Genomic DNA, 24,349 nt, shown 5'->3' on the forward strand with positions numbered 1-24,349 from the left:
AAGACACCACTAGGACTGTGTTATTATTTGATGGTCATAGCTTGCTCCCATCTGTTGATTCAGGATTAGATAGACGTTTATCATACCCTTGTTGAAGTTCAATAAACACCCTTGAACTGTGGTCACTTGTGTCCGTCTTACTGTTGATACCATGCTTTCCTTACACCACCCATCCCTTTTGTGGTTATAGTTTGTCTCACTATGTGAGAGAGGGTATGCCCAGACGCTGGTCCCTTGTTCACTGCACCATAGGGAACCAAGCTAGACCTCACTGAGGAGGCCCAATAAGGCTGAAACATGTCTGAGGTTGCTTGTGTTTCCGTGCAAGGGGCACCTGGCCTAGCAGTTTTGGCTGGGCTGCTACCATTGGTGGCAGTACCTGACTGATTTGCATATGGCTGGACCGCTTTTGCAATGGCGCAGGATAAAAAACGGTGGTGTGGAAGGTTGCCCATAGCAATGCCAGTGGTTCAGCTTCATTCAAAACCTTCCACCCATCCCTTTTGTGGTTATTCGCACTTGCCGTGTTCAACAACGCTGTTCTGCTCCCCTCTCTCCTGCAGCCCCTTCCTTTCACCCCTGCTGCGCTTCTCCTCACAGCAGTTGCCCCCGACCCACTATCTAGCTGCCCAGCTCCTTTATCGCGGTGGCCGCCACATCAAAGGGGTGCTCCACCTGTGCTAATAGCATGCTTCAGAGGGGGCCCGGAGGTAGAGTTCAACTGTACCTTTTTTCCCTACCCGCGGCCATCTTGGAGTAAAATAATTTTTAGGGAGTAAAAAAGGATGTCCCATTCCCAACGGGAATATTTAATACGAGAGTACAAATAGGGTTCGACTGTGAAACAGAAATGGTTTCTAATAAATATTTTTTGGCACCAAGTCACATTTGACCTCTTTAGCTCCGGCACCATGTGCACTCCTGGTCCAAACATTCATGGAGCGGTCTGGATGAAAGGAGGGAGACAGGCTTCTATGTGTCCGTTTCTATTTTGTTGCGACTACTTTTACTCTCTTCATTTTTTTGGGAATTATTTGCCTATTTTAGGGAGTAAAAGTCGCTGATATCTGTAGGGCTGGTCACTGGGATAACTTGAATGGTGTCCTCCTTCGTTTAACTTGGCACTCAGACTGTGTTCAGCATTACCTACAGCCAAGAGGGCCTACTGCCAAGAGGGGTAAAGAAGAATCTTGGTAAAATAGCGTTGTTGCTGGAGATATCAAAGTCTTTTCAACATCCATATATGCAGACAGTGTTTTGGACAGGGAGTTCCACTATAGAATGGGAATAGTGGAGTCACTGCCAGTGAGGTCCATCTTTCCCAGACTACTAGGGAGGGTCTTGCATAGCGGGCTCACCTTCCTAGCGTCACAGGGGGTGGCTCCCCTCTGGGGAGAAGGGACGAATTGTCCAGATTCGTCAAAGGACCTCAGAAAGGATCTAGAGAATTCCCAAAAATAAAAACGGTCTTAGCAGTCTGTTACATTGTCACCATAGTCCATCAGGGGCGAAAGACAGCTTTACACTTTGTTGTGAATGAGCATGCAGGAGAGGCTTGTGGTAGTTTGTTAAGGCAAATTCTGCTCCCCGGAGGAACTATTTGTAATGTTCTGCACCCAAAGACATAAGTGCCTCTATTCAGTAGTGCCTTTCGGCATTGGTTAGTGTCCTTGAGGTGAAACTAATTGGGACTTTGATTTGTCAACGTCTGAGTCAGCACAGCTCTTATCCCCTTCCCTCTTGAATCAAATGTTCCCATGGTGGACCTGTTTTGCTGCTAGGACGTGTTGTTGCAATGCTTTCTTAGGCTCTCTCAAAAATGTCCTGCGGGGGCATGTTTCAAACATTTTTACGTTTGCCTCTGTGTGGTTCACAATGGATTAAGTGTCAGTGCCACATTCAGTATTGATTTGGTGTAATATTCACAGGGGTCAAGAAACAACACTTCTTCATTGGTAGGCCTGGGAGCAGCTATCATGCCCTTTATAAGTGATCTTTGGGCTCAATCCCTTCTCAGATGAGTATGCCCCAGACACTCAATTGATCCTGCAACAGTTTTAATTTCTCAGCTTTCGCATTATTATTATTATTTATTTTAAATTAGGCTGGCTAACACCCTCTCCAATGTAGCGGTGTGTTCTTTCCCATCCTTACTGTACACCAGGTTATCTTCCTGGAAATAAGCGGCCAGCCTATGCTTTAATGTCTTCTGCGAGATCAACTTGGTGATGTGCACTACAAAGGTCGAGGCTGGAGAATATTTCAGTCCCTCCGATTTTGCTAATCATCTTCCCAATGGAACCCCACTGTTATATGAGAGCACCTCTAGAACTATCTGCAATATGCCTTCCTTCGCTGTCACATATTCAACCAAGAGGACATTTTTGTTGGTACCCAGCTTTAGCTACATCCCAAATTCTGCCAGTGAACCCTTTTAGAGACATAAAGGTTTCCAATGATCATTCTTCTATGAAGTGAAGGCAGTACCCAGAATAAGTATTTAGTGCTGCTGAAACCAGTGACATGCTCCACTCAGGCTTCAATGTGGCCGGAAACATAAAAGCATATATAATCTTGTGGAGCGAACCAGAGACCTGCATGAGCTGTACTCCCGTTATGAGGATGCTGTACGAGGGTTGCCTTATTTTAGAGAAGTTCCTTTCCTTATCATGCGCATCCGTGACCAACATGACATTGTTCATAAGAATGAAACACTTCTTCCACTTCTGCCGCTTCTTTTTCTTTAAGGAGGGAGACACACCACTTTTTGGCTAGTTTTCTCACCCTGGCTTGCTTTATTTTGCTTTAACACATCACAGACAGAACAATTAATTTACCATATTAATCCTCAAACTTTGTTCCCTATAGATTACCAATTGTCCGTACAGAAGGCTCTTCCTATCCCTAAGTATATGTAGCTAACCCTGGTAGTGCGCCAATGTATGACCCATCAAGGTTAAGGGATGAAAGAGAAACTTGCCCTAACCTCTCTCACTACTTTCCCTTGACCACTAAAAATAGGAGCACACTTATAGAAGTCAAATTCTTCTATTTTTATTTGTATTGCTTCCAAATGTGTGATTTATCAAGTTGTTAAAAAACATACACACGAAAAAATAGAGACCTTATGGACTAGTTAGATCACTCCATAGGTCTATCGGTGTTCAATTTTTGTTACACATTAAAATCGGAGTGCGATTCAGACAGGCTCAATCTCAATTTTGCTGAGTCAAGAGAGTCGGGTAATCAGCCGGGCCCTCTATTAGTCAACCGGGTTCAGCGGAATAGATCCAGTTCTCGGCTTTCTTCAGGACTTGGGCTGTGGCAATTGTAGTCACAGTCGATAGTTAAAGAAGACAATCTTCTCATTTTTTGTCTTGCGCTCCATTTCTCTTGTTAGGGGTGGGCATCTTCATTTTATTGTGGGACGTCTCAATTCTCTTTTTCAATCTTTTTCTGGTTGTTTTATGTAAGTCTAGATGGTCTATGATCTGTAACATCAGAGATCCTTTGCAAAAGCTCTTCTATTCTCCATAACCCGCATGGTTGTATTCTTGTTTAGTCGATATCGTAATTACGATGGGTGAGTTAAGCTTCGTGTGATTACTTGTTTATATATTACGGAGCACTCGTTCGGCTTCTTACTCAAATGGCGTCCCCATTCTTGCATAATGACCTAGCAGGACCTGAAGGGTTCTTGATCTGCAGAGGGCTCCAGGCTTGGCTGTTACAACACACTGCACTGTTGAGTGCATATGACAGTTAATGGCCAATTTGTTGAAGAATATACTCAATCAGTGTGATGCGCTAAAGTAGTATTTATAGGTGCAAACATCTCTTCCAGTTACTAACAGAAAGAACTCAGACCTCATAGAACGGACTGGCCCTAACAGTTTTGAGACACGTTATGAGGGAGGAGGGCACTGCTGAATGAGGCACATAGACACACTTTGCATAGCACAACATGAAATACAACAACTACTTAAAACACTAGTTAGTAAATATATTTTCCTTGGTGATGCCGCCAACAGAAAAAGCATTGGAAAACTCGACAGAAAATGATGCTTCTTAATAAAAAGGAACTTGTGTTAAATATCAAATACACTGATAAAAAAGGAACTGAACAGAAACCCAACTAAGCTAATCTACTGAACAAATCCAATATCAGCAAAAATACCAAGCATGCATAACTTAACTGCAGCAATCAAAGTGATCCACCCCTATGCAACTCATTGAATCCTTAATTTGTATCAAACAATTTGTCAAAAAATTGTTTTGCCCAATAGCATGTAAACGAAATGCTAGTCAACCACCTTGTAACCCATTACCACTCGACCCACTAGCATAACCATTTCTTGCTTCCCCATTAGAAATAACTCACCTTGAGGATCTGGGCCAAAGAAACAGTCTCCTGCTGAGCCAATGATATCCCTCTGACCCGTTCCACATCAGAGAGTTGGCGCACAGACTCTTCAATTGTGCTCAGATAGTTGAGCTCTGCTGCCATACGATGCTGGAGGGCAGCAGGGGAGAATCGCATTGGGCCTAAGAAGCAAAGGAAAGGCAATTGAAATACACAAACCATTGACTGAGCTTTTCGGATAACTTACTTAAGCATCCAATGTGTGACAACCTATGCCCTATCCAGTCTTATCTATATTCACATTGGGTATGCTTTAATTACTGATCTATGGGTTGTATTCCTGGTTTTTGTATTACTTACATTTGTATTTAGTGAATACAAACTTTTCACACTAAAACTAAAAAAAAAAAAAGTATTCTTTAAATGCTTTCCTTGGTTGCTTTTTATTCAGGGCTTTTCTTTCAAAGTCCTCCCCCTATTAGAGAAGCTACTTTTATCAATGATTACCTTTAATTGCTGCCCACATTTTATACTTTGTTACTCCTAAAAACGAATTGCCTTTCTGGTTCAAGATGCCCAGACCCCTTGTAAAAACCAACCCTACCTTCCTCTGTAGGTGTTGTATTACTGGAATCCTCTTTTGTTCATTGGATCTATTTTCATCTGACCAAGCTGCAAGTTTAAAATAGGCTTACATAAGACTGAAAAACGGATGAAAAACGGATGGTGGGTGCAGTATGCTGGTAATACCTGTGCTCAACCCGCTGCATCCATCCCTGAATTCAGTTTATGAAGCCCATCCTGTGGCTTAACCCCATAGTGTCAGGATGTGTCTTTGTATCATCTCCTTCTGCTGCCTTCAGAACCTGCATCATTGTTTGTTTGTTTGTTTGTTTATTTCTATAGCGCTCCAGACCCGGGAGTAAAAGGGCGCTTAGTACAATTTACAAGGCATAATACATGGTAATAAGCAGTAATAGTAGAGCAGCAGAAATATACAGAATATACAGACAGTGGAGGTGATAACAACCAATAATGACAAAATGAGACATGTGCAATATGTACAGTTTATATCTGAGTCTAGCTTAAATGTTGCCTATTTGTCAGAAGCCACCCAAGGGCAAGTTTCCTGAATGACTGGAAGGATTTGGAAGACTTAATATTCAATGGCAGGGCGTTCCAGAGTTGGGAGGCGAGGACAGTGAAGCTCGAGCCTCTGGCTCTTTTAGAGGTAAATCTAGGTACTGTAAGACATAGGGTATTGGAAGATCTCGTGGTTCTGATGGAGGATTTCATGGTGAATTTGTTAGTAAGGTAAGGGGGGCTAGATGGTTGAGAGCTTTGTAAGTAAGGCGGAGGGTTTGTAGATCGATTTTATGTTGGATGGTGAACCATTTGCAAGTAGTTCTAATGGCAGAGATGTGCTCACGTCTGGGAATGTTTAGCGCTGCCCGTAGTGCATTGTTTTGAAGCACTTGGAGTTTACTAATTATCGCTTGGTTAGCACCTAAGTATAGGCGGCTGCAGTAGTCTAACTTAGATTGTTTAAGTGCTATGGCTAGTGTGAGGCAACTGTTAGAGGAAAGAAATGGTCTGCAGGCTCTAATTAGTTTTCCTGTATAGGCGGTGGCTGAAGCGGTCGAGTTGACTTGTTTAGTGAGGTTAATATTGGCATCGAGATAGAATCCAAGTGTTTTCACGTTTTTGGCGACCGGGATGGTATTGTCATCAATTATGATGTTGGAGTAGTTGGGACTTCGTTTTTGTAAGTTCTAGGGTGAACCAACAATGAGCATTTCAGTCTTCTCGTCTTCCATGTCAGATCTATATTTTTAGATAATAACCTGTGACTAGAACAACTTCTTGTTCACATCAAAAATTCCCAGACTGTGCCCAACAAGGTAAATTAGGTAAGGTTATTTCAAGCACATCCCTTATATTCCATTAACCACAGGGGTTTGGATTGGTTTCAATGTGTCCCTTTGGGCCTGCAGTGCTTACATTGGATATAGCCAAGTATACTTTTAGATTGCCTGCATAGCAAAAGAATAGGGTTTTCAAAAGTAATCGTACAGCTAGTGGAAATCAACAAACTAGATTACAACACAAACACCCAGCTCATTAATAAATTAATCGCAAAGATAGATGTGTTCATTAAGCCGATCATTCCAACCACTAGTGTCATTTTGGGCCAAAAGAGATCTAACATACACAATTTGCTTTCAAATCGGACATTTTCAGCACTGTGCAACAGGGTAAAAAAAAAATACAAAGCTTAAAAAGGATGAATACAACAGCCTTGGGACGGGGTATTGACAAAGCCCAGTGCAGCATAAATTCAAATGTCTCAGGAATTGGCCAAGGTGACAAATATTTCTTGCTTTTCACATATTTTATGTATAGAGGAAGAACAGGGTGCACAAGTAAAAGCAAATGTGGAAAATCGCCACCTGGCAGGATGTAAAAGCCGTGGCTTTTGAAAAATTATTAAATAATGAAATTATGCAGGTAATTCCATCGCCGAAAGAGTGGACTGCTGACTAAACCACCCTTTCATTAAACTCCAGGCAAAAAGCATAACGTACACCTGTGCTTGAATGTATCAGTTACCTGACCTGCAGCACCTGCTCTCAAGTGATGCAGAGCATGTTCATAGGTCACAGGTGCCTCGTTTGACACCTACTGTGACCACAAAGTCACTGCAGTGCCGAGGTTGCATTTAAGTCTGCCCTTCTGTTCCACAACCATAATAATTATGATAAACCATTGTCTGTTGGCAGGATAATCTGGAAAAATAAGCTATCCCTGGTTTGGAAATGGAGGCAGATGGTTGACAATTATTAAAGCCAGATCCGATTTGAAGCATACCAGTATCAACCGTGTGAGCTCAGGGTAGCTATGAGAGGTGGATTCCAGGCGCCCAACTGTCTGCATTCCAGTGAACGGGATAAAGGACAGGATACCTGCTTCTGTTGACTCTCTGGGAGGAAGGGTATCTTCTCCCGGCCAAACCATGTAGCTCATAAAAAGAGCTTTGCTGGGAACTTGGCCTCAAAGAAGCAATTCCATATCAAATGCCTGCCTCACAATAGAGGGTGGCACACCAGACAGCATTTGAATGTGCAAGCTGAGAACGGGGCAGAGTTAGGACAGTTATGGAACAGAAGTGAACTTGAAGAATGGTTCCTACATCTTAATTCTCTGTGGGATTTTCTCTGTGTCCCCTCCATTTGCTGCAAAACATGATATTCTGAGAAAAGCATCAGGAGGCAAGGGTCACTTGCCTCAAGGACAGGGCCTTAAAGCTAAAAGAGCGGTTCTCATACTCCTGAGATACATATTTGGACATTTAAGGACATCAGGAAGAATTCACTTGTAACCTGTTGAGAGAGCAGGCCTTTCCAAAGCCCTCTGCGAGAGATGAAGACAGGTGTTCCAAGGCAGAAGAAACCTCTGCCCCACTCCCATCCACAGAGCACATTGGGGGTGACTTTTGTGGAGGACAAAGGCTTACAACTGTGCTAGCCAACCTCTCTAGGCTGGAAGAGCAGAAACTGAAAAGGACTCATCCTGCAGCCCCCTGGAGTGGGACTCACAGCATCGAGAGGGCCTAAGCAGCCAGGTCTCCAATTTGTCACTGGTCGAACCAACTCAGGCAACATTAGAACCGTGTTAGTCGCTTTTGAAAATCCAGGATCGCTGATGTCGCCTTTGGCACTCTGCTTAGAACCGATGTTGTTGCATTATCAACCGAGCTCAACGCCCCAGCAGAAACTCGTCACCCCTCTGGCTCACGCACCACTGCACCATGCAGAAGACTTAGAAATGCTGCATTGCAGCTCAACTCAAACTACTGGATCATTGCCTCAGTCATCGAACCAAACCAGCGGTACTCATTTGCAATCACATTTGACTGAACGGCTCCTGGTGACCTACAGACCTAGCATCGGACGTTCAAACCACAGAGCACCGCTCGAAGCACACAACACCTGGGACCAAAGTGACTGGCCACACCTGGTTTGACCCGCCTGTACAGCATTTTAAAGCCTAATTGAACCCTTTCAAAGCACCTAAGCACTAGAATCAGGTACTATTGAGAGCCTGTGTTCCTGTGATCCATTATTCGGGGCCCTAGTGACTGGCTAAGGCCCTCCTGCTCCTTCTTCAAGACACATAGCCTTTGAGTCACATTTTTGCAATTGTTACCTCTTTCCTCCCTGCTAAAGTCTCTGGAGATCCTACATATATCTATTCTGCATTTTGTTTTTTTACAGGGGTAGGTTTTTATAGTTTTTTTAATAGTTGTATAATTGATTTGTTCAATGAAAGTATATGAGATACATTACTCACCATAATCGTATTTCTGATGCTTGTATCTGCTTAGATTCACATGCTGTGCATAGGCCGACATCTAGTGGAAGCTGCAGAGTATTACAGTTTGTTTTTCGAAACTCGAAAATGGGCGTCGACACAGGGCGTGCCAGTAATACTATCCCTAGTGTGACGTCCACTGTACCCATGACCCTTCACGCGTGTAGGACCCTCAGATTGTATTTTTTCTGACAAGAGGTAGCATGAGGAGTAGCGCGAGTACAGATTATCCAAGCAGATAGAAGGAAGATAAGACTACAAGCATCCATGCGCCTTCTCTCAGAGGGGAGGAAAGGTGTGCCGCATGTGAATCTAAGCAGATACAAGCATCAGAAATATGATTACGGTGAGTAATGTATCTCTTGCGGCTTGTGGAATCTGCTTAGATCACATGCTGTGCATAGATTAGCGAGCAGTATTAGAAGAAGTAGGTGGGATGTGAGAAGGGTCCTGAGCAAACAGATGTCTTAGAACCGCTTGTCCCACTTGGGTATCTGTCTTGGAATGAGTGTCAATGCAGTAGTGCTGAGTAAAAGTGAGAATAGAGCTCCAAGTAGCTGCTTTGCAAATGGTGTCAAGGGGTACATTTGCAATGAAAGCTAGAGTGGCCCCAATGCCTCTTGTAGAGTGAGCTCTAGGCATAAAAGGCAAAGTTCTTTCAGAAAGGGAGTAACACAGATGGATACAATTTACAATCCACTTAGAGATGGCACCTTTAGAGACGCGATCTCCCTCTTTGCCTGTAGCTACGGAGACAAACAGTTGATCTGTTTTTCTTAGCGGTCTGGTCTTGTTTACATAGTAGAGGACCGCTCTTCGCACATCTAGAGTGTGTAGTTTCACCTCAGCAGAGTTTTTGGGTTCTTGGAAGAAGGCCGGGAGCTCAATGGACTGGTTCACGTGGAATTTTGAAATAAACTTAGGCGAGAACCTAGGGTGTGTACGTATAACCAGTTTATCCTTATGAACAGTAAAGAAAGGATCCTGCACTGACAGAGATTGAATTTCACTGACCCTTCTTATCGATGTAATGGCTACTAAGAAGGCAGTTTTATAGGTCAGGTGTTTGAGACTGGCTTTATGTATGGGTTCAAATGGTGGGCCCACGAGCTTAGCAAGCACCACATTAAGGTCCCAACCCGGTGGTGGGTTAGAGATTGGAGGGTGGAGTCTCTTTACTTCTTCCATGAAGGCCTTCACCACTGGTACTTTCCACCACAAAACCTTGCTGTGGGAAGTGGTGTAGGCAGATATCGCTGCCAGATGTACCTTGAGTGAGTTGAATACAAGGCCTGCGTCCAGCAGGTGGAGCATGTAGGTGACAATATTGGAAGGAGTACAATCAACTGGGTTGAATTGCTTATTCTGCACCAGACAACAAATCTTTTCTATTTATCAAAGTAACAGTACCTTGTGTTTGGTTTCCTAGATTCTTTTAGGATATCCATACATCTCTGTGGTAAATTGAGATGTCCAAACTCTATGACCTCAGGAGCCATGCTACCAGGTTCATTGAGTTGGGTTGTGGGTGTAGTTTGTCCTTGGTGCTGGGACAGTAGGTTGTGCCAGCACGGGAGTCTGATGGGTTCGCACACGGCTAGTCTGCGTAGGTGTGGTAACCACGGTTGCCTCACCCACATGGGAGCAACTAGGATGAGCGTCGTCAATTCCCTGTGCATCTTGTTGACCACCTTCCTCATAAGGGGGGTTGGTGGAAAAGCGTAGGCAAACATCCCTGACCAATCCATCCATAGGGCGTTCCCCATGGAGTGTGGCTGTGGGAACCCGGATGCGAATCCTGGACATTGTTTGTTTTCGCTTGTGGCGAATAGGTCGGCAGTGGGGAAACCCCACCGTGAGAAGATGTCTTCTACAACTTCTCTGTTTAGCGACCACTCGTGTTCTTGTGGGAGAGGATCTCTGCTCAAGGAGTCTGCTAGAGAATTGAGATCCCCTGGAACATGTTGCGATGACAGGTAAATGTTCCGTCTGAGTGCCCATATCCAAATTTTCTGGGCAAGCTTGGACAGATTTGGCAAACGAGTCCCTCCCTGCTTGTTTAGGTAGAACATCGCAGTTGTGCTGTCCGTTAGGATCTGCACTGACAGGTTTAACAGGTGGGGCTCGAACGCTTGAAGTGCTCTGAATACTGCTAGAAGCTCTAGCAGATTGATATGATTCTTTGCCACTGAGTGAGACCAGAGACCCTGTGCTGTGTAGTGAAGGAGGTTGTTACGCTCACCTGGTTCCAAGGGGGCGCCACCCAGCAGTTGGGGTTCAGATGTCCCTCCTTGCGATTCCCAGATGCGACCAGCGGAAGAGTTCTGCCTGGAATACAGGTAAGCTATGTTCAGGACTGGGCAACCGGGGTAAACAGCCTCCCACCTCCCTGTAGGTCTGCGACCCTTCTGGACTTCTCCTCACCTTGTTTTAGATGTTTGCGCGTTCTCCGTCCTGCTGTCTTGGCAGGGGCGCATTGTGCTTGGTGGGCAATGGTGATCGAGTTGCTTCACTGATGCCGGCCCGTCTCGAGTCTTTCAGGTAGGTCTTACTGCTGTGAATATTGCTGTTCTTGCATGCCTTTTAAACAATGTCTTTCTTCCTAGGTACGCGGAAGTCCAATATGTGGCAAGGCGGAATCTGTGTTTCGCCGGTAAGCATGGGCGTTTTTGGAGCGCCTTGATGCGGTGAGTAGGCGCTATGTTCTACGATAGAGATGCCTTGCCTTTGCTAACCTGTTATCTTTTCCTCATCACAAGTCGCGGTACTCGGCCGGGGTATGGAATTTCCGTAGTGATGCTGATTGAGGAGCGGCTGGCGAGGTAAGCCTTTCGGCACAGTTTATTAATTGTACAATGTCTAATGCCTTGTTTCTTCTCTTTTACAGGTCCGTCGATCTGAAGGAGCGCTGGTTCCAGGATGATGGTCGGGAGAGCTGCGGACCGCTGGCGATGAAGTTCAGGTAAGCTGCTGCCTTTTCTCACGATGTCTTCTCCTTTCCTTTGCAGGTGCTGTTCTTCCGAGGTTTGTGGCTGAAGCTGAACACGGTGAGCGTTACGTTGCAGAAATGCAAACTAACGCGAAGCGTGTCAGTCTATTCGGGTTTGGTTTAAATAGCTTCAAGAAAGAAGTCCAGGTAAAATAGTCCCCATGGTACCACACCCAAAAACACACTGCAAGCCTGGTTTCAAGGAGCCAGGTTATGAGGATGCCTCCACATGACTGGCATTAATGAAAAGTAGCTCCCAAGCACAAGTCCATATTCAAACATGAGCCTAGCGCCAAAGGCGCCAGGACTGGCCCCAAGAAGGCCTAGGCTGCAATTTCTTGGGTTTAGTGGGGAATGGAATCAAGACTCTCCCTGGCCCATAGGTTGGCCAGGGGGTCTTCAGAGTGTGGGTCGTGACAGAGGTGTGCTCCCCACCCCGATAGGGATGTGTCTGTAGTGACTACAGCTTGAACCTCTGGATCGTAAAAGGCTTCCCCTTTGATAGGTTCTCTCTTGTCCACCAGTGAAGATATTGTACTAGTGTTGGCGAAACGACCACTAGATCGTCCCACTTACCACTTGCCTGAGACCACTGTTTCACCAACCATTCTTGCATGGGACGCATGCGCAGGCGCCCATGGGGGACCAGTGTTACGCTCACCTGGCTCCCACAGGGGCGTCGGTCGGACCCGGACTGCTGCGGCCTCCACCCACGTGATGCGTAGTGCAGCGATGTCTGACTGGATCTGCCCTCCTAATTTTGTCTGCTTGGCCCGTAGAAATATTCTCCTACAAGTGGAGAGATGGATTTATCCACTTGTGGATTCAAGTGATAGCACTCCCACTGTCCTTCCCACTAATGAGAAGGAAGCGCCCTCTCAGCAATCTCACCTTATATTCTTGTGGGATGAGCCCTCCATCCTTCGAAATAACGCATTGATGACCAGTTACTTCACTGGCTTGAAGGTGTTGGAAGAGTTGTAGACGAATCCTGACTCCAAAAGATCCTGGCGAAGAGCCGTAAGTATAAAGTTCATAAGAGTTCAAAATGTCTGGAATTCACTCCTGTCGAATTCCTCTTTTATCTTGCAGCTTTGTCCCAATAAGAGGATTGACAGCTAAAAGAGCTCCGGTAAAAGTCTGTTACCCAACACTGTCTGGTAAATAATACCAAGGGTTAAACTTGCTGCTTTCTCCTTATCTTACAGGTGCGGCATAAGAAGATGTGGCGTGCTGATTAATTATACCTCTGGCGGTAAAATCAGGTAATCATATGGTGGCTAAAGAGATTGTCTCTGTCTGTTCTCTCTGCTCACCTTGTTGTTTCTTGTCCCCCTTAGGGGCCGGGATTCGGCGATGTTAAGATGGAGACAATGCCGGATCGAAGAGATGCTGCGTGGAACGGTGAGTTTGGCGCGGCGCTGCTGCTGGCGATGCAACGCTTTTAAAACAAAGTCTTTCCTCTGGTTTGAAAATGCGATGAATCCGGAATCAGGTAAGAAATCAGGTAATACTCTTGTTCTAACCTTTGCTTCTTTCCTTCTTTCTAGGTGCTCCAGGTTCGAGGCGGGCATGGCAGAAGGCTGGATGCTACTGCTGGCACGGTGAGCGTTACGCTGCCGGATGCAGAATAACGCAAAGCGTGTGCTGCTCTTTGGGCGTGGTTTAAATAGCCTCCAAAGTAGTCCCAGGTAGGTATTCCTCCCCGACCACACCCGAGTAACAAAATAGTCCCTAAGGTAAAGTAGTCCCTTACAGGCCTCACATGGGCTTGGATCTTCTTCCAGCATGGTCTGCTTCAGGTAAGTGTGCACCTATGAGCCTGGCGCCACAGGCGCCAGGACTGAACCCAGACAGCCCCTAGCAGGGGTTGCTGGGTTTTCTCAAGGCGACATGATGCCTGCTCCCATGCATCATGACAACCAGGTAAATACATGACGGCATCAAGCCTACCAAACGCATCGCTTTGCGTACCGTTATCTGGCGACCGGACTGATGTTGAGGAATCTGCAGTAGTATGTTCTGAATTCTTTCCTCTGATGGAAAGGCCAACCCCTCTTGAGTGTTTAGTACAGCTCCTAGGAACTGTTTGGAGGTGCTTGGCACCAGGGTTGATTTTTTCTCGTTTATGGAGAAACCCAATTCGAAGAGGAGGTCGATCGTTCTTTGAATATTTGAACTGTAAATTGCTGGTGTCTCCCCCGTGATGAGCCAGTCGTCCAGGTAAGGGTACCCTGGGATTGCCTCCCTGCGTAGGTGTGCCGGCACCACCGTCAGAACCTTCGTGAATACCCTTGGAGCCGAGGCTATACCGAAGGGCAGCACCTTGAACTGGTAGTGCTGACTGTCCACCTTGAAGCGCAAGAATCTTCTGTGCACTGGGAACATGGAAATAGGAAAATAGACATTTTTCATGTCCAGTGTTGCCATGTAATCCCCCTTTTTTAGGAGGGGGATTACCTCTTGGAGAGTAGTCATGCAAAATGTTTGGGGCTTGACATACTTGTTTGCAGGGCGTAAGTCTAAGACTGGGCGCATTGTTAGATCTTTTATTGGCACAAGGAAGTAAGTTGAATAAATACCCTTGTTTACCCGTTTGCCCGGGACAAGTTCGATAGTGTCCTTTTCTAGAAGATTGACGATCTCCTCGAGGAGGATCTTCTGGTGGTCTAGGGAATGTACCTTTTGTCACGGAGGGTGGTTGATTTAGAAGGGAAGGATCAATCCTCCTTTGTATAGATTTGAGAATAGGGATGGCCTGGGCAATGGGTCTCTTTTCTCCCACTAATTCCTCGGCTAAGTCCCTTTCCTCCTGAGCTCCCCGAGTATCTATGAGGAAGTGTTCCGCCGCTTTGGATAAAACCTCATTTAGTAGAGGTTGGTTGTCAACTGGAGAGTTGGTAACCGGAGGTTCCTTGTCTACTGGGGAGTCTACTCTGTAGACTTCTGGGTTATCTTCGTCCTCGTCTTGGTACTCGTCATCCCCATAGTAGTCCGCCCCAGTTTGGTCATCCAGCGCTGCCAATTCTGGATCCTCATCCTGTAGTGGATCCTCATTATACTGAGAGTATGGCTGTACTTAAAACGGGTCAGAAGACCGACCTTGTGTTGGTGCCTCAATTCAAGGTTTTTTACTAGGGGGGTGCGGGTCCCTAGACCCTGAGGGAGTAGCCCCGTCCGGGGTATACGAGAAGAAGTGCTCTGGATTCTTGGCATAGAAGTCTGCTAGGGATGACATTCTGGACATAACTGTCTATGTCCTCACTGGACCATTGTTTTGAGCTGGGAATTACCCTCTCTTGGGGGTGTTTCCCTGCAATCTCCTGACTGGACCTATGGGCTTGTGCAGGGGTCTTAGAATGTTTAACAAAGGACTTGGAGCTGTCCTTAGGTATCTGTGGTGTAGAAGAAGGTTGAGGAGGCTTCTTCTGCTGTTTTCCCCCCTCCCCGTGAGTGCAAGAATGTTTCCCTGGGGTTTTCACCTTTTCCAAGCTTTTCGACGTCTGGCGTCGAGATTCGGGGGTAGTGTCCCGTTCCGTAGATTGAGTACGTCGGGACACGGGATAGGTGTCGAGCGGTCTGCTGACGCTGACTCCTGGTGTGTGGCCTGGGGATGGAGGTTGGCTTTGGACGATCGAACCTCCATTACTTTAGTAAGAGAGGCACTCTTGGCAACAGTGGATGGTTGTCTGGTGTCATGCGGTGATCTAGATCGAAAACGTCCAGAGGACACCGATTCGGTGGACTGTTCTCTGTGTCCCTCTTTCCGTGGACTCGACGTGCGCGTCGAGTCTTGGTTGGACTTCGAGTGCTTAGTGGAAGTGGTGTGGGTAGCGCTCGTGTCGCCGGGTGTTTTCCCCATAGCTGCCCTGCTGGACAACCTTCCGAAGTCGGGGACTTGCGCTTGGCTGTCTCTCGACGACACGTTGCCCTCACTGTCCGATAGTACGGCGTTGCTGCCATCACTGAAGGCGCCCTCCGCTTCCATGGCCTCTCGTTGCCTGGCGTGGTGGGCCCAACGTTTGATCGAACGGTCCTTTAAAGTTTTAGCCTTGAACCGGCTACAGGCTCTGCAATTCGCCTCGGGGTGGTCCCTCGGCAGGCAGAGTTTACAGGTGGCGTGTCTGTCAATGTCAACCCAAGGGTACTTGCGGTTGCACTTGGGGCAAAATTGGAAAGGGATTCCCTCCATACGCACCCTGTGGCAGCGAGCTAGTGTGTAGGAATATATATATGAAAATATATGTGAGTGAAGAGTATGAACCACCCCCTTCTCTCCCTACTTGTAGAGGGCCGAGGCCAGAGGCCTTCCGAGGCCCAAAGTCTGTCGTGTAGTTCGACGGCAGTTTTCTTCTCCGGTCCGGCGTTGAGCTTCGCATTCCGATGACTCGACGTGGGTATTGCGGAAATGTATATTTAGCAAATTATGGCTAAAGCCAGGGAACTCTGCGGGTTGCTTCCGACAAGTATGGCGGAAAAAATCAATCTGAGGGTCCTACATGGGTGAGGGATCATGGGTACAGTGGACGTCACACTAGGGATAGTATTACTGGCACGCCCTGTGTCGACGCCCATTTTTGAGTTTCAAAAAACAAACTGTAATACTCCGCAGCTTCCACTAGATGTCGGCCTATGCACAGCATGTGATCTAAGCAGATTCCACAAGCCTCAGAAATATATATATATATATATTTTATGTAACCTTGATTGGGCATTCTTTTCTACAATGTTTATACTATTGATCTTTGGGTTGCTACTGTCTCACATTCACACCCCTTTCAAAAGTATAACCTTCCCTCGGCTCACATTACCACAAAAGTTACCGAAGAATATAGCACAGGCTGTGCCTGTTCTACCTTTATGATTGGGATTACTGTTGGCATGTAGAAGTGTGAAGGCTGAACAGGTGGTTTAGCTACTGTTCAACCTTATACTCCTGCAGAGCAGAAGTCATTTAATCACAGTCAGCATGCTGTAACTGGGAGAAAAGAGTGCAAATGTTAGAGCTTCTAAAAGGCGAAGGATTCCAACAGCAAGCGATTGGCATCCCAAGGACCAAGTGTTATACTGCAACCCTTAGGAAAGTTTGAATGAAACAGAAGCTGGTTTCATGTTGGTCAGTGTTGGAGGCAGCTTTTGGATTTGGGGGCACAGCGATCAAGTACCTCTTGTTGGAGGTACTGGCACTGTCAACGATTCAAGGGAATTGGCTGGTGGTGAATATTTTCACCATTTTTTAGCATGAGTAGTCAAGCCTAGCTAGGGGCCTTCAAGTGATGCAGAGTCGGTTCTGGAGGGAGGATGCAACTCATTTTAAAATAATGGGTTGAAATGATGCATTCTATGGAACAATGTTTGGGAAAAAAAGACTTACAAGTTGTAATTGGTTCTCTATATTCGCATTGTCGCTGTATATCACGTTCATGATGCTGCCCCCACAGTAGATCACTTATGAAGCTGTACCCCGATATATGCAGGCACTGCTATATTTTAAAATCACTTTTGGGGTACTACCCCTGCAATATATGCCACCACTGTAAATCACTTTCATGATGCTGTACCCACAATATATGCCAGCATTGCCAGTGTATATTACATCTATAATACTACGCCCACAACATGACATCAATGCCACTGTAAATAACTTGCAAGATTAACTCCAACTAAACACACAAAGGCGCATGAACACAGTCAACCTTTGAGAACAACACACTGAAACTACTGCAAGCGCACGCATACAGCTTTACAATGCTACATTTAAACATGCATGTAAACACTTTTTTTTAACTTAACTTGAAGGGGCAATGGAGAGCAGCTGACCCAAATGGCTGCTACATAGAGAGGCTCTCCTAAAGCCCGATTATCCTGTTCCACCCTCCTGAAGCAGATGACCCGCTAACAAAATATTATATGTAAGAAGTGTTAAATCCCCTGTGAGGAAAGCGCTGCCACACAATCAGCTTTGTAAGTGCAGTTGATCCTGTGCCCGCAATCTTTACCAGTGGTTGAGGCCTCCACTCACCTGGAAGCACATTCGAGCAGAGCCAGCGGAGGGACGCTACTGACCACCGGCGGCAAGGGTAAGAGTCTTAACTGGCCCTACCACTTAAGACACAAAACAGAAAGGTGGAGACTGGGACATAGTCTCAGGGTTAGACTTCTGCCTGGCCAAACATGGCAACTGTTTCAAAGTTCAAAAATAAAACTTCCAAAATAACTTCAGTCTTGCCTCCAGACCTGGATGAACAAAGTAAAGTTTGCTAAAGCCAAATGTGCCTAAAAACCTTTGTGGGAACGATTCTCAGTCTCTTGGTTCCTCCCAAAGTCCTGCGGCTCTCTCAGGGACCTTAGTAACTTAATATTCTCTCTAGATAAAATATGACTTCACTTAGGTTACTCAGGTTCTCAGAAACACACCAACTTCCTTGGCTTGGATTTTGTTTTACTTCTCTACGCTCAGGATTCTCGTCCCCTTTCAATATCTTAATTTCTCATATGTTGGTTGGCTTCCACAACCTAGACGTACGAGTTTTATACTTGAATCAACTTGCTTCACACAGGATCCTGCCCTGTTCGACCTTTCAGACTTTCAAAAGCTTGGCAACATTTCCAATGTAAGTAACAAGGAGAAGATTTCCTTCTTGCTCAGTTTCACAGGGGTGTTTGCCTGTTCAAACTTCTCAGACTCCCAGAGCCTCAGCTGTACTACTTCTAACCGGTATCCAAGATTCGTCTGTTTCTCATATGATCCTTCACACTGAGCCCTTGTTCCTTTGAACCTGTGTGGCGCTCTCAACCATATATGTTCTCTTGACTCAAAATGTTTATGCTTTTCTTTCCCAGCCAGATAACAGGTGTCGACTCTTAGGATTCTCAGGCTCCCGTGACCTTACAGATTCTCTGGTGCTAAAGTCAAAGTGTCCATATCTCTCGACAGAACTCTCTTGGTGGGAGCATTCGCTTCCTACAAACTGTGTCCCTGGATCCCTGATGTTCGGGGGATATGGAGTTTGGGGATTAGTATCATCCCCAGCGATCTGGTCTTGGTTGCCATGCTCTCGGCCTACCGCTCTGAACTTGTGGTCGCATCACCAGAGGAAATCGGGGATTTCCCATTTCCGCTTCTCCCTTCTACCTTGGCTGCTAGGTCGAAGAGGACTCCAGCCTCCCAGCGTTTGGCTAGCACTCAGCTTGCTGCCCACACCACCACCGGCCTGCAGTCTGTCATGGCTCCACCCTTCCACAATGTCTCTTCTACAGGGGTACGTCTCTGTTTGTGACTCAGTCTCCTCTCTGCGTAGGAGATCGCTCGACATTTACAGTTCTTTCTGGGAGTAAATACTTTGTTGTAGAAAAAGGGGTGTGTTCTTCGTTGACCATCTGCTAAACGAAAATAACCATTGTCTGGAGAAAAACTGTTTGATATTAGCCAGTCTGAAGCAACAACACTCAAAACAGCATTAATATAGGTGGACACGGGGGTCGGAGAGGTCTCATATCGGGAGTCCTTGTCCCACAAAAGGGAGTCACTCCCAGTGAGGTCCCGTTTGCCCAAACCCCTAGGTAGGGTTTTGCGCAGCATGCTTACCTCCCAAGCCTCATGGGGGGAGGGGGTGGCGCGGGGCTCTGGGGAGAAGGGACAAACTGACCAGATCAGTCACAGAGCCCATGACCAGACACACATGGATAGAGGGGGGGGGGGCTATATTGTGTTGGGCAAACCCGGCAACTCAAACAATCCAAGCTTAACTTCTCCCACAGAAGTTGTCCACGGCCGTCAAGTCCCTGCACATCTCCAACAACATGACTACAAAAGCAATTGTCCAGGTTTCCCCCCCTGGATCAGATAGCACAACTTATGCTACAGCTCCAACAGAGCATTCATGGGATAGACCAGAAATGTAGGCATGGTCACTAGGTTAGACCGATCAAATGCCAATAGAGCAGCTGTCCTCCAGGATGTTTGAGACGGATCAGAGAGTCCAGGTGGTCGACACTACAACTCAAAAACTGGAAGTCAACACAGCCAAACTAAAGGACCTTTACCCCATCAAAGCCAAGTATACAAATCTTGAAAACAGATCTTGACGTAAACCTACGCATTGTTAGATTGCCGGATTCACAGAGACGGGGTCACTGGAGCCCTTTTTGGGGAAACTGCTGCCCAAGCTACTGGACCACCCTGTTCTGTCCTGCCACTTTGTGATCTAACGCATGCATAGTTCCCTGGGCCTTCGCCCGGCGCTGGGTCTGCCACCACTCCCCATCCTCACGTAGGTATTCAGTCATAGGGACAAGGACTTAATCCTGAAAGCAGCTAGATCCATGGGAGACCTCCAGTATCAATCCTCCAGAATAATGTTCTTCCCCGATTACAGCCCACTGGTTCAAGGAATGCAAAAGAGCTTTTAAGTGGTTTACAGGTTGCTCTGCGAACATAGCATTCAACACTCTGCTCTTCCATTTCCCACCAAACAAAAAATGATCCACCATAAGAGCCACTTATTCACGACCCCGGAGGACGCTGTGCGGATAACTGTGGCCAACATTGTACCAATGGGGGTCACTAACCACGAGTCAATAACACCCTGGTGATCAGCTGAAAAGATCTACAAGCGGACACACTGTGTCGCTACACTAAGATGATGGGCCACTGGTATCTCCGAACCTGGACCTATCCTTCAGGCTCGAGTCATAGGACACTTTAGAGTTTCCTCCTGGCTAGCCTGCCTGAGAACCCACCAGGGAGACACTGTCCCTCGTGGATAGTGCTGTATGTACTGGCAGTTGGGCAATGGCCGGTGGGGTGGGTGAAAACAAATTCAAGTTGTTCTACAGTTATAAATTGCAATCACATATTTATCATGTAGCTCAATGGCTAGCACGTTGGTCTGTGTTGTGGGAATGGCTGTTAACTGCTACAAATATGTACTTCTCTATAAACGCTGTCGGCCATATGCAATATAAACACTAATGCAGACCTTGAATTGCATTAAAAAGAATATGAGAGGATTGATTATTCAAATGAAAGCATGCACAGTACTAGCATACTTGAATTCTGACAGGGCGCTTAAGGCACTTTTGCAAGAAACCCATTTGAGTGCAGAAGCCCACAAAAACTTTGCAACAGCCTGGGTGCCAAAAAGTTGGTATACAGGTGCTTCGACATACAATAAGGGTGTCATGATATTAATGCATCACTCCTTATGTTTTTCCCTTGGCAAAGCTATATCTTCCCCCGAGAGGAGGTATGTGATGGTACATGGAAGGTTGGAGGATGTGGAGCTACAGTTGGTCAATATATATGCCCTGAATCACAAAGCCCGAGTTCTTTGAAAATATATATATCTGAAAGGTGCAGCTAATTCCTGGGTTGCAAAATGCTAAATCGGAGGGGATTTAAATTTAACACCTAACCCGATATTGGACAGCTCAACTGCAATGAACTGCTTCAAGCCCCTCATCGGCTCGAATGCTTAAAGCATCCATAGCAGATCTCCAGCTTAGTGACTGCTGGAGAGGATTACACAATGTTAGTAGGGACTACACATTCTATTCGACTGACCACAATTCCGGCTCCAGACTCAACCTCTGGTTGACAACTATTAGAATGTCTAGGTGATTAAAGGAATGTCAGAACTTACCTCAAACTTTTTCTGATAACTCTCCGTTAACGGTAGCATTCAACTTAAAATCTCGAAGCATTGGTCTCAGTACCTGGCGTTTAAAATGTGCGACCCTGTTCGAACTTGCCTTCTGCAATGAAATGTCCACCAAAATCACGCAATATTTTGACAAACAAGGACTCGGTTCCCAAATTCATGACAGTGTGGGAATATTAAATGTTTCATTTGGGCACCTGCATATCCAAGGAAAGCGGGCTCCTAAAAGCCATCCGATCGACGCTCAAGTCCAGAGAGGGCCGGTTGCTTAAGCAGGAGAATGCAAACTCTAGGGCACAATCGGACGATCTAACCTTGCAAATATAGGAAGCAGTAAATTCATAGATTTGACCAACAGGAATCCAAATAACTAGGATCGCAAACAATGGCATGGAAGTATGTGGAAGGTGATTGCCCCGGCAGACTCCTCACGGCATCGTTGAAAACAGAACAAAAATAGATCAGATATTGAGTGTAAACAAACGAGGGATGGCCAAGTAGTCCACTCTCCACAAGAAATTAATAGGCCGTTTGTCGAATACTACACAGAGCCTTACTCCCCTAAAGCCGTCGCTACACCCCAGATCATAAACACCTACCTTGAGCGCGCCGAGATTCTACGGCTTGATTAAGAACAACATGCTCCCCCAAACCATCCTATCACTGTGGATGAGATAAAAAGGGGAGATGTTGGGACCCGATGGTCTACCGGCTGAATTCTTTAAGGAGTTCTCCGATATCCTAGCTCCCAAATTACCCTTGCTGATTCAAAACTCTTAACTCACTCCACACTCCCCCAAACGGCACGAGATGCGCTACTTGTTGTCTTACCCAAACCACATTGACAAGAAGCTCTGTAAAACCTACAGAGCCTTGTCTATGCTCAATCTGACCAATAAGGCCCTGGTTAAGATCCTAGCTAACTAGTTAAAAGACTAATCGCTCTGTTACCCACGATATTACCAAATCAAAACAGGCTCATTCCAGGCCGATCCACTTCCTCCAACATCCAAATGCCATGTACTGTATCATTCTTAAACAATCCCAAAATATTGAATGTCGCAGCACTCCTTGATGCTGAAAAATCCTTTGACTCCCTGGATGGAATTGCAGTTTTTCTATGATTACTTGGAATGGGATGGGATAGGAGCTAGCTTCTTTAATGCTAGAGTCTACATGAATGGCCTGGTATCAGATACTTTCCCCCGCATCCAGAAAGAGAAACCGGCCATCTGGGTCCCTCAAAGCATCCCTCAACATAAAGGGAAAATCCTTACCCATCAAGATAGCAACACCCCCTCTCTCAGTTGAAGAGGCAAAATATTGCTTTGGGAAAGTTCTATACCTCAGTCTGTGTTCATCTCGTAAAAGAGCAAATGGATTTCCTGATGCATAATATTAAGCTCGGATATCTGCACCCTACCCAGCAACGACATCCTCTTAACAGAGAATACTGTCCCTGCACATTAAGGGTCACGATATTAAGAAATTCCATCTCAGCAATTCATGCACAATACATCCAGAGTGAAGGCTGGAGGACCACTCAAGCCAATAAACCATGTGTCCAACCATTATGAAAAATAGATTAGACATCAATGCCTTTAAAATCCCAAGTTAGTGCTTTGCACCCCACCAGACAAATCCCCAATAAAAACAGCCCAAATCCCACCACCTCCCCCGTACCCAACAAAAAAACAATCTTGACCAAGCAACAGCCAACCTAGGTCCTGAGGGTTGATCGGGCAGGGCCCACCACTGTGGTCCTCTCCTCAGAGATGAACTGTAATACGAGAGTATCCAGATTATACAGAATAGGATATTAAACTAGGGGGTACCTCATGTCTGAACCCTGCCGTCCGGACCGCCTATTCTCCTAAAACTCTGTCCATTGCCCTCCATTATCAAACAGAATATAGCCTAAATAAACACGGAGGGTGTCATCATGGAATTCTGCCATTAGGGTGCTACCGTGCGCTGGGAGCCAGAAGCAACTTTGGAGCTAGTCATCTTCCTGCCGCATCTTGACCTAGATACTTTACACCAAGCGGTGGCTCTGGGCCAACATGCATTGGGTAAGGTAGCAGTCTGAGTCATGGCGGTGTCAGGAGATGTGGGCAGAGAAGAAGGATTCATAATAGCCATAGCTTCTTGTATTGTTGAAATCGACCTTGGTTCTCCCTTCAGAATGCAAAGGACTGCAGCAATACCACTGGCCCTCATCAAGCAGCCACTTTGAAAATTCATGCAAGAACCTCATCTTGGCCAAAGTCGCAGGGGAAAGGTCCTGTAGCAAGGTGATCCGTGAGCCATGGAAAACCTAATCCGGTAAGCCCTGAAGGGGATTACAATTTCTTCTTTAATGCAGAAGTAGTGCACCCAGGTCAGAGTCCAATTATGGCGTAGATGAATTGAGGATTATACTCTGTGGGTGCGATCTAGCTAAAGAGTTTGATCATTCGGCAGGTGCAGGAGTGATCGAAACAAATTGAGGACATCATCTGTCTGGTCTGCATCTTGGATCTGCGCCGGGTCACCACCCAGGCGAATATTATTCCTTCTAGATCTGTTCTGCAAATCTTCTTGACGCTGCTGCAGTAGGGTGTTACGTGACCCAATCTCATCTATTGTGTTGGTCAATTGAGAAAGATCATAGGAGTATTCACTTGCACCATTCTCCAGTTCGTCAATGCAGTCAAATTGATCCTTTTGTCAATAGTTGACAAGTTCTGGTTCAGCTCTCCCAGCCAGTGGTATATGTCCCTCTACATTGCAGCTAGCATTTGCTAGAGCTCTGTATTGGTATCACTTCAGCATGTACCTTGGCCTTAACGGGGAGCTCAGGTTTCTTGACGTGGTCTTGGTTATGCATCAACGCCAGCACGTCACCGCTCTTGTCGCTTGACGGCAACCTGATGCAAAGCCTAGGCACTCTGTGTCCTGAAATCCCTGTGCCGAGATAATCAA

General features: G+C 46.1%; 1 protein-coding gene across 3 annotated transcripts in view; it reads right to left on the minus strand.

Moving 5' to 3' along the window:
* Positions 1 to 24,349, minus strand: part of CEP350 (centrosomal protein 350) — a 2,433,119-nt gene that overhangs the window by 1,405,038 nt on the left and 1,003,732 nt on the right. For all 3 annotated transcript variants that reach the window (XM_069641456.1, XM_069641455.1, XM_069641457.1), the window contains one exon: positions 4,382 to 4,545. In XM_069641456.1, the coding sequence (XP_069497557.1) occupies positions 4,382 to 4,545 (164 nt within the window). The remainder of the gene's footprint in view (positions 1 to 4,381; positions 4,546 to 24,349) is intronic.

The sequence above is a fragment of the Ambystoma mexicanum genome, chromosome 1q (assembly GCF_040938575.1).
Source record: "Ambystoma mexicanum isolate Mex_15411 chromosome 1q, UKY_AmexF1_1, whole genome shotgun sequence".
Taxonomy (NCBI): Eukaryota; Metazoa; Chordata; class Amphibia; order Caudata; family Ambystomatidae; genus Ambystoma; species Ambystoma mexicanum.